This window comes from Octodon degus, unplaced genomic scaffold, assembly GCF_000260255.1.
Source record: "Octodon degus isolate 3935 unplaced genomic scaffold, OctDeg1.0 scaffold00134, whole genome shotgun sequence".
Classification (NCBI taxonomy): Eukaryota; Metazoa; Chordata; class Mammalia; order Rodentia; family Octodontidae; genus Octodon; species Octodon degus.
The window spans coordinates 5866606-5877144 of record NW_004524710.1 but is presented as its reverse complement, the minus strand read 5'-3'; the positions used below and the strand labels follow the sequence as shown (position 1 = coordinate 5877144).

The window sequence follows — 10539 nt, the reverse complement described above, 5'->3', positions numbered from 1 at the left end:
GGGCGCGGCGCGGCTCCCAGCAAGGGGCCAGAGTGTCCGCGGCCGCTCGCCACGCGCGCTCGCAGGAGGCCGCGGGGTCGCGCCGCTGAGCGCCTGCGGCTGCCGGGGCGCCGCTCACAGCGAGCCGCGGTGCAAAACGCCCGGGGTCGGGGATGCCAGCCGCACGCAGCCTGCACGCAGAGCCCAGGACTTGCGGAGCTGCGCTCCCCTCCTCCCGCCTCCTCTGCTCCCTCCTTCCCTCCCTCCCTCCGCTTTTCTGTTGTTGCTGCGGTAGCAGACAAATGTGATGTGGGGCGCAGGGAATTGCCACTGTCACAGGCGGCGTCTGCGTCGGCCTCGCCCGCCCTCGCTCACTCTCGAGGAAGGCGACGCATTTATCTGCAGGGCGGCCGGGCGTCCGCCGGGGAGCAGGAGCGCCGCGCGCTGTGCGCAGAGAGCGCCCGCGCCAGGCTGGCTCCGCGCGCGCCCGCTACCAGGTGCAGGGGGGAGGGCGCGCGGCGGGGCGGGGGGTGGCGGAGGTGGGAGACATCTGTGCGGTGCGGGGGTCACGGAGGTCAAGTATATGTTAACAATAGGCAGGCCCGGCTCGCCGGGGCGCGCGGGCGGGCGGCCTCCCTCCCGGCCTCGCCCTCTCCTCGCAGACTGGACCCGGGCCGGCTCCCTAATGATGCCTTCCCCGGCCGCCGGCGCTCCGGCCGCCCGAGTGCCCTGCAGTAACCCAAGACGACCACTTTCCCCGGCCATCTGGAGCGCGCCTGCCTGTGTCTCGTCACTGGCTGGAGAGACAGCTCTGCTAGGAATCAAGCCACTCTCAGATCTCCTCTCTAATCCCCTTCTGTTAGCTCATTTCCAGACTGACTATTTGCTTTCGCATTAGATAATAGCCTTAGAGAAAACAATTATCATTTTCTCTTTTTCCCCTTTGTTTTTCTACTTCTCCCGTAGTATGCCATTAATAGGGACCTTTTTGCGTGTCTTAGGGCTTTCACTGGATGTGTCCCCCTCCCCCAGACATTAATATCAATACTTTGGAGGAAGGGAGGGAGTCCCAAGAGGAAAAGATAGGGTGAAAGAATTCCAGATATTTCCAGAATAAATAAATAATATCTCAGCGAAGAGAGCTGACAGTTTGCACAGAGAGAAAAAAAGATGAAGGGGGGGGGCTTCAATGGTAATGAAAATATAAATATGTAGGTCAAATATGATCAGATAATGGCTTGCAATGATAAGCAAAATGAAATCTTTTTAAATTATTATGGACCGGTGCCATGACTGCAAATGTTATTGTATTTAGTGGAACAATTTGAAATCCTTCTCTGAACCATGTTTTTTCCAGCCTCCCTAAATCAATGCAAAATGTCCTGTGTGCACGTTTTTAAAGTACATCTTTAGAAAGGAAAAAAAAAAAATACACAAGAGTCAGTGTCTGTCTGATGCACTAAGAACTGATGAGGCATTCATGGTTTTATTTTTTGAGGTGGTGTTTCAAATATTTAATAGTGAGTAAAATCCCTTCCCCCATCCTTTTAAATCCAGCTGGAGCTTCCAATTCCAAGTCTTTACAGACTGTACTAATTTTTAGCAATTCATTTCCAGAAAACACTCATTGTACATTCTGCCCTCTCCTTGGGACATTTGTCTAATGAATTATAATAGATTAATGAACTGAAATGTTAAGTCTTGGTATTTGATATTATGATGCTTTAATCTGAGTCATCAGCTTTATCATAGTGTTCATTCTATAGCAATTTCTGCATTAACTTTATTTTTGCTAAGCCAAGTAGCATTAATAGTCTTAAGATATAAACTTTTATGTTATTTCTACTACTATAACTTGGAAATTGTGTCAAAGTACAGTTCTTAAAAGAATAAAAAGTATGTTGGTAATTTATTATTCCATTACCTGTATTGTCTCTTCTGAGCCCCAAGTTGAAGATGAATAATTTGGAATCTGGAATTATCTACTCATCCTTGTTGGAAAATTAATAAAATTGCATGTGATTAGGAGTGATTTTTGTCGAATAGTATTGATTCTGAAATCATATTTTAAAATTTAGAATTGAAGTTCACCAAAAATAAGATGTATTATGTATAAAAGTAGGGGAAGATAAAACATACATATTATGCCATATTTTTCTTCTTCCTGGAAATTGTGCCAATGTAAGTGTGAAATTATAATGGAAATTTTAAACTTCTAAATCAATGGAAAGTAAATTGCAGGAAACCAAAATGGAGTTTTACACATTCAGCCTATACTCACACTAAGGCATATTTTACAAGATTCTACCAATTTTCTGAGATCTTCCTTTTGCCAATCATACTTCTGGAAAAAATGATAGCTAGTTGTTTACTTATATTTCTGTTTAGAAAGTTTTGCATTTGGCTTTCTATCAGAATGTATCATGAAATCAATTAATCTTTTAAAATTTGTAATAGTAGCAACTGAAGAGCACACACCGTCAAGCTTATATGAAAAGAATGACTCGAATTATTCATAAATCCCATTTGCCACTCTTTTGAAAGGGCTGTATTCTACAAAATGTAGATCCTACCTAGTTTTTGTGGGCTTTACCTTCATATGATCTCCCAGCTCCTTTATTTGGAGGAAAGAATAACTGTAGGGGTCAACACAAGCATGAGACGATTCTTGGATTGAAAAACTTAGGAAAATAAAACATTAACTGAACAGAGAGAAGTTTGCTGATGCTATGCCGTGAGAGGGGGTGAGTTACCTGGAAACAGTACAAGTCCGTGAGCTATTTGGTTACCTTAGCCTTGGGGTGAAGCACACATAGGACGGAAGAGTCCAAACACAATCCGCTATTAATTGATATGTTCTTTTAGCCACTCTGAGGAGATAGGGATGAATGAGTTTCCTGTCTGTACACTCACAGCAGAGGTCAGGTTTCTGTACCTTTAAGACTAGTTTGCTAAGTATAAGAGGGAGGAAACTTAAAAAAGAATGTTTAGAAAGGTAGGCACTCATTCACTCTAAGGAAACCATTAAAATTAAAAACAATAAATACACAATAAGGTGTTAAACTGTATAAACTCTTTCTTGACAATTTTCTTCTTCTCACACCTTAGATTTTTTCCTCACATCATTAAATTTTCATTATTGTAAGACACCAAGTTCTTTCAATTTACAGGTTTAATTTTTTCAGTAATGCTGCCTAAGGATGCTTTTTTGTTTTCCCTTAAACCAGCTCTTAAAAAATAAGAGCAAAGCTTTCATACAAATTTCAAATGAGTGCTTGTTACCTTCTTTAGAGATATGATTCACCTCTCACAAAAAGGAATTCCTCCACAAAATGTTAACAAGGATTTAATTAGTACATTTAAATTTTCTTCTTATAGATCTTAAAGTTTAAATGACTCCCAAGCCGTGATTTTCTATCCCTTGAAAAAGTCCTCCTGTTTGCCTAGGTGGAGGAAAATCTTTAATTACCACATTACTTCTAACAAAAATTATTATTGTATTTGAGAAACATAGAACATGATAAACATAAAAGAATGGCAAGCCATAATTAAGTTTTCATAAATTTAGACTTGCCCATTATTTGTATTTTTTTCCCTGTTACTGTATAATTTTATGTAATTTTTTGAACATTGCATGAACATATTTTTATGCCAAACCTTTCCAATTTTGTTTATTTGACTTGGTTAATGTTTCATATTAACAGTGAACGTGAACCAAAAAGAAAATAATAACTTCAAGAGATCTTTTGTTCTGTAACAGTTGAGGCACATATCTTTAGTACACTTCAGTGTACACTCTTTGGAGAGTTTTGCCTAAAAAATCTTGAAAAATAAAACATGTATAAGTTAAACTAAAAATGTCTCTCCTTATCCTCTCAAATAAAATGATCAGCGTAATATGCTTTAGCTATAAATCTCTAGATAGCATTTTGTATGTATGACTCTGTGTGTTCACATAGTCACGTATGTTTTTCTGTACTACTTCAAAATCAGTTTGCATTCAAAAAAGGCAAAGTTAAAAAATTTCGATTGCTTCTTTAATTTACAGAAAGAAAATTAATTCTGGAAAGTTTTAAAAAATAATTCACATTGAAGTGCCTTCCAGAAATGTCGGTTACTCTTTAAACGTCTAAGTACTTATATTTGCCAGCATTTAACACATTAAACTCTGCAAGAATAAATTTCTTGTGCAAAATAAAACTCTTGCATATTTGCTAAACATGTATAAGTGTGCAAGAATAGGTAATCGAGTAATTTTCTGACCTGACCTTTTATAATTAATTCATGACAAATTATGATTCCAAATGTATGTTATTCATGTTTCTCACTTAAATGAAGCATTTCTCACCCATTTTGGTAAGTTGATTTTTTTTTTTTTTTCTTTTAGTGCAGGGTCTGCAGGGTATACAGGGTCTCACTACACAGATCAGACTAGCAGTGATTCTCCAGTTTTCAGCTTCCCCAGCGCTGGGATTACAGGCACGTACCACCACGCCCAGGTTCAGTAAGTTGATTTTTAAAGTACAAAAACAGGAATAAAATTATATAACACCCCACACTGCAGATCCATATTCCACATTTTTTTGATTGAACATACCCAGAAGAAGAAGCTGTTTATCTTTTGTTGTATTTTTTCAACTGAGGGTTATTCTGTCTATGCAATTTCTAGGTGTGTATGACTGTGTTATAACGGTGAAAAGATAAGCATCTTTGTGTTGCTCCCTGTACAGGGACTGGCACAAATTATGTGCTCAATAAATATTTGTTGAATGATAACTAAAAAGCACGTTAAAATGTTTACACTTAGCTGCATTGTCTACATGAGTAAAAATACCACCCAACTGACTTCTTTCTGACTGAAGTGTTAAGAAACCTAAGATTTTGACATTACCAAGATTTTATAGGATAAACACATGGAGAAAGAGTTCTCTGTGTTGCTTATGTGTGTGTTTATATTTTCCGATATGTGATGAATTTGGTGTGAAAAGCATTCTGATTGTTTTTGTTTTAAGTGTGCATAAAATTCCTTTAGATTATACAATGAACCACATTTTTTCCCTGAAAAGTTAATTTACTTTCTACAGTAAGGTAGAAGCTTTTTTAGATAGCAAGAAAAGGAACTTCAGTTCAGGGAACTCTCAGACTTAATAATTCTTTCCTTCTCCTCTTCAGTACAGTGGTGAAACGTGCATTCTTTAGGACGTACACCCATATACAGGAAAAATCCACAAGCTTCTTAATTCGGGGCATGCTCTTGTTTTTCCATTTAATTACAATATCATTGAGAGTTTATGGACTTTAGACTTTTTTTTTTTTAATTTTAGGGAAGGGTCTACAGGGTGTTCAGGGTCTCACTGCTAGATCAGACTCCTAGTGATCTGCTGTTTACAGCCTCCCAAGACCTGGGATTACAGGCGTGCACCACCACGCCCAGTCTCAATTGCAGTCTCAGAGCACCCCAGGGGTGGGTCCGTCACGGCAGGCCCGGGGATCAAACCCCAGACCCCTGTGACTGCTTGCAGGCGCTTTAACGTGCTGAGCTATTTGGCTGGCGCTAGGCTTTCTAAATAGTGTTTATACCTAGCAAGGAGTCATTTTTATTTGCAAATGTATGCCTTGGTCATTATGCAGGATCAGTATCTATGGCTACATTAAATTTACTCCTCATGCTACAGTATTTTAATCATCTCATTTGTCCTAATTCCTTATGAATATCAGTGTACTCCACGGAATCCCACATCATCGTGGGGATCATCCTGCCCCCGTAAGACGCCCCTTCTGGGGAGGAAGACAGCAGCCAATTGACTCACGGCACCACAGTAGGATGAGGAGAAATTTTGGACCAGCAAATATAGACTGCTGTTAATCATGTTCAGTTTGAAGTTCTTTTGCCCAGTTCTTCCTTTCTTACGTTAATTTGTCTCAATACGCTCGCCAACCGATGAGTCATCTGATTGTCGCTCTGGACAACAACACAGAAAGATGTGTCCACCATCCGGGTACAACCCAACCCCCCTCCTCAGTGTGTCCCCAAACTCCAGCGGGGCCTTTGAGGAGACCATCTCTTCAGCAGGTCCTCTAGAGTAGGCACCCATAAGACCACAAGAGCAGTGATGTCGGTCACCCGATGTCCTCTACATACCTTACAATTTGGCCCAACTTCCTTGAAGAGAAAAGTCTTCCACAAGTTTTACAAGAACTTGAATTTCAGCTATTTATGTTTTCTGGAAAAATATCACTTATAGGCTAAAATATTTCCCATACCTTCAATTTTTCTCTTGTTTTGACAAACATGTTCTCTATATAATATTTTCACAAGATATACAGTATATGGCATCCAACTGTCTGCACTCTTGATCCATGTTAAACTACATATTCTTTTCAACAGAGTACAAATATATGACCTAAGAACTGTGCATCTCGAACTTTAACAAAGATACACACCTGGGGATTGTGTTAAAATGCAAAACCAGCCAGGCATGGTGGTGCATGCCTGTAATCCCGGCACCCAGGAAGCTGAGATAGGAGGATCACCACAAGTTCGAGGTCAGTCTAGACTACATCGTGAGTTCAAGCCTGGTCTGAACTATGTAGCACAATGTTGTCTCCAAGAAAATAAATAAAATTCAAAACTTGGCTCAAGGTTTGGGTTGGGGCTGAGATTCTACTTTTCTAATGAGCATCTAGAGAACACTAGTGCTGCTGGTCCTCATGGGCAGGCTGCAGAGATTGCTAGGGAGAACTGAGAACCATCCTACCTTCCCAGCCTCTTCGGTACGGAGCTCCAGGGCCACCACTGGCACAGAACCCCTCAATCCTATGTTCCCCAAATGCACAGAAGATCATGCAAAACACTGTACCCTGGCCAGGGAGATAGCTCAGTGGAGGAAACACCTGCTTGGCAAGCTCAAAGACCCAGGTTCGATCTGCTATACCACATGCACTGCCAGCCCTACCACCTGGGCCACTGAGTCTGGGCATGGTGGTGTGTGACTGTAATCCCAGCACTAGGGAGGCTGAAAACAGGAGGAACACTTCGAGTCTGAGCTGCATAGCAAGATCCATACCAGATACATACAATTTTTTTTTATTTAAAGCACCCTGTACCCATGATGGTAGAAAACCACTGCTCACACAGGAATAAAGTTGCTAACGTCCCCACCTGCCATCCAGGCACCTGCAATCAGCAATGGAGGACCATCACCAGCCAACATAAAATAAATACACACAGAGCCATTTATCTGAATGAGACTGGAAGCTCCTCAAAAGCCCAGCCTTGGGTGGGTGATTACTGCAGAATGCTTAGGACCTCTCTGACTTTTCCCGAAGAGTCAGTGATTTCTATCTCTAGCCTGAGCCTTGTGTTTAGGAACATTTGCCATCTGTATTGAGTAACTGGGAAAAGGCCCTGCATACTAATAACGTCAAGGTGTGCTGTGTATTATGACTTCCTCATGCATGACCAGGGGCCACCCCATGCTCCAGTGAGTGGTCAAAGTGTTGAACAGAGGTCATCAGTTGGTGATCGACTATGCCCTGCCACTTATGCAAGTCAGGACTCAACCTCTGGTTGCCTCATTATGAAATTAATTTCAACCTATTGACTAACTGAGAGACCCAAGGGTTTAAAAGTTAATGATAGTTTAAGACTATGAAGAACAGAGAAATTGATATGTATTTTTTCATAAATGCAATCCTGTAAACATTTTCATTTTTAAGTGTGGTGATGCTTGCCTGTAATCCCAGTACATGGGAAGCTAAGGCAAGAAGACTACCACAAGTATAAAATCAGGGATATATGGCAAGCTCAAGCCCAACTGAACCACTAGTGAGACCCTGTCACACACAAAAAAATAGTTTTTCCAAGCACAGTGGCACACGCCTATGACCCCATCACCCAGGAGGCTGAGACATGAGGATTGCCACGAGCTTAAGGCTGGCCTGGCCTACATGAGTTCAAGGTCAACCTGGACTATTCAGTGAAGCTATGTCTCAAAAAATATGTATATATTTTTAAGCAAGCTGTTTGAGTGTCATAGAAGAGACTTGAATATTGAGAGGAAGTCCAGACTAGATTTACTTCTTGATTTTAGTCTTTTGAACAGAAGGGACATCCACTGAAGTCACTTGTGACTGGGAAAAAGCAAAACAGCTCCTGTGATTTCACAGTGGTTCTTATACACTCTCTTTCACCAGCAATTGGATATTTTTTTGTGTAACAAATCTGCCTCATTTTCACCTCATTGCAGACCATAATGGCAAACAATTTATGTTCAGTCTACCAAAATGCCACTTCTTTAGCTTAAAACAAAAAAGTTCCACAGCCAGGAACTCTTAATGTTAGTAACAATTTTTTGCTCTGTGATCCAACTGAATTCACACTTTCCCCACCTCTTGCTACTGTTTCTAATACTGGAGGAGGATTTATATTTTTTTGTGAACAATAGGTTTTAATTAAGAAGATTTATTAAAGACAGTTTTCATTCTTATGATTATATTTTCAGTTCTACAGACATCTGCATTTCAAAATGTGCCACATATTTTCATAAATAACTGCCATTCCCTTAGAGCTTCTTAGCATTGCAATTTCTTCCAACCTCTTTTTAACATCTTCACATTCACTGCATGCGCCACCAGAATTAGACATTTCTGAATGCAGGTAGAAAATAAGATTGTATTAGAAGGCAGATTCTAAACGATTGGGTTCTCCTGGTGAATCAGGACTTTTAGGAGGAACAGAGGCAGATTAAGCCCCATAACACATGTCTAACAAAAGATCTATACCTTACAGGCACACCTACAGTGGCAGGGTAAACAAGGAGGCAGAGTTTACTTTGAAGTTTAAATCATTGTTATTTTAATGGGGTGGAAAATTCATTTAGATAGTAGAACCTGATAGTTACCCAATTAAAGCCCTTTTTGTCTATGTTAATGTAGTTTTATACTTTTAGGTTTTTGAAACCCAGTTTTGTCAGAGACGTATTTGAAGATAACAGCAGCTTGAACAGTGCCTTTGGACGGACCCCATGAATGACAGTCAACGGTTGATCGGATCATTTAAGCATCTTGTGTGACATTGTAGGCCAACACATCAAGCTTGTTCGAGGCGCAGAGAGCAGAAATGCACCCCAGGGAATGCGTGTAGTTCACCTAATACGTGCTTGTATTTGTACATGTGTGAGTATGAATTTTCTATTATGTGTTCTTAATATTTGAATAAAATTATATTTGAACCGGGCCTCACAGCACATACCGATAATCTCAGCTCTTTTTGGCTGAGGCCAAGGGATCACAAGTTTAAGCCCAGCCTCAACAACTCAGAAACCGGGCAAGATGCTGTCTCAAAATTTAAAACAATTTTTTTTTTTTTTTTTTGCGGTGGGGCCTTTTGTTTGTTTGTTTGCTTGTCTGTTGGTCTCACTATGTAGTTCAGGCTGTCCTTGAATTTGTTATGTAGCCGGGGATTGCCTGGAACATACGATGGTGCTCCTGCCTCAGCCTTCTGAATGATAGGATTACAGGCATGCACCACCACACTTGGCTTAAAATAAAAATTTAAATGGATCTGGCATAGTGGTGCGTGCCCATAATCCTTGTACTCAGGAGGCTGAGGCAGGAGGATGGCTGCAAATTCGAGGCCAGCCTGGGCTACAGAGTTAGTTCAAGACTAGCCTGAACTAGGTAGCGAGACCCTGTCTCAAAAAAACCAAACAAGCAAAAAGCCTTAGAAGGGCTGGGGATGTAGTTCAGTGCAAAGGCTCTGGGTTAAATCTACAGTATTGCAAAACACTGTATCTGATCCCTAGTCTCTATCCCATGGGTCTGTCAGGATAACCCATGGGAGGCGAGATCCTATTTGAGAGGACCAAGTATGGGTTCTACCGTGTGTCTGTGAGTCTCAGAAAGGGTGGAAGAGGGCAGTTCATGCCTTCATTCACATGCATGTGGCTCTTGCCTGCATCTCACTGGCCTCTTGAAGCCCACTACGTGTCCCAACCTCTTACTTGCCAATGAGGGGAATGCCCCTCTCACCAGAGTTCCTGCTGGATGCTGGACTCTGTTCTAAGCAGCACTTTCTAATGGCCACCTTGTCTGCTCCTAAAAGCCCAGCTGGAGGGATGGTGCTGTTGTACGCCCAGAAAGCCAAGTCCAGAGCTGGAGGAACTTGCCTGCCTGAGGCTGCGGTTTATAAATGCCATAAGCAGTTCTGCTGGCCTGGAGGTCTGGGTTAGGGTGAGTCTAGGGCCAGTGTCCCCTCCTCTCCTCCCCCCGCAGAATGCAAGTTTCTGGGATTGGAGCTGTAATTACCACTAGTAATCTTGTTTCTCCCTAAACTTCTTAGGGCAAGCGCAAAAGCAGAGAGGCTTAAAGAGGGTCTCCAAACTCAATTCCACTGAGATCTAATTCCAAGAGCAAACCCTTAAGGAATCAAGTGGCAAAGGCCTGCAGCAGTCTGCTAAGTGGAAGTTCTCTCTGTGAGGTCAAAACTTGCCAGGTGTGGTGGCACATGCCTGTAATTCCAGCCATCAGGAGGCCGAGGCAGGAGGAATGCCATGAGTT

The 10539-nt window shown here is 41.7% G+C and overlaps 1 protein-coding gene across 1 annotated transcript in view; it reads left to right on the top strand.

Annotated features, from left to right (window-relative positions):
• The first annotated feature begins 302 nt into the window (after positions 1–302).
• LOC111812654 overlaps positions 303–10539 on the top strand; it is a 43249-nt gene continuing 33012 nt past the window's right edge. Inside the window, exons 1-2 of the mRNA XM_023701381.1 lie at positions 303–476; positions 8931–9156. Of these exons, the coding sequence (XP_023557149.1) occupies positions 9115–9156 (42 nt within the window). The 5' untranslated portion in view covers positions 303–476; positions 8931–9114. The remainder of the gene's footprint in view (positions 477–8930; positions 9157–10539) is intronic.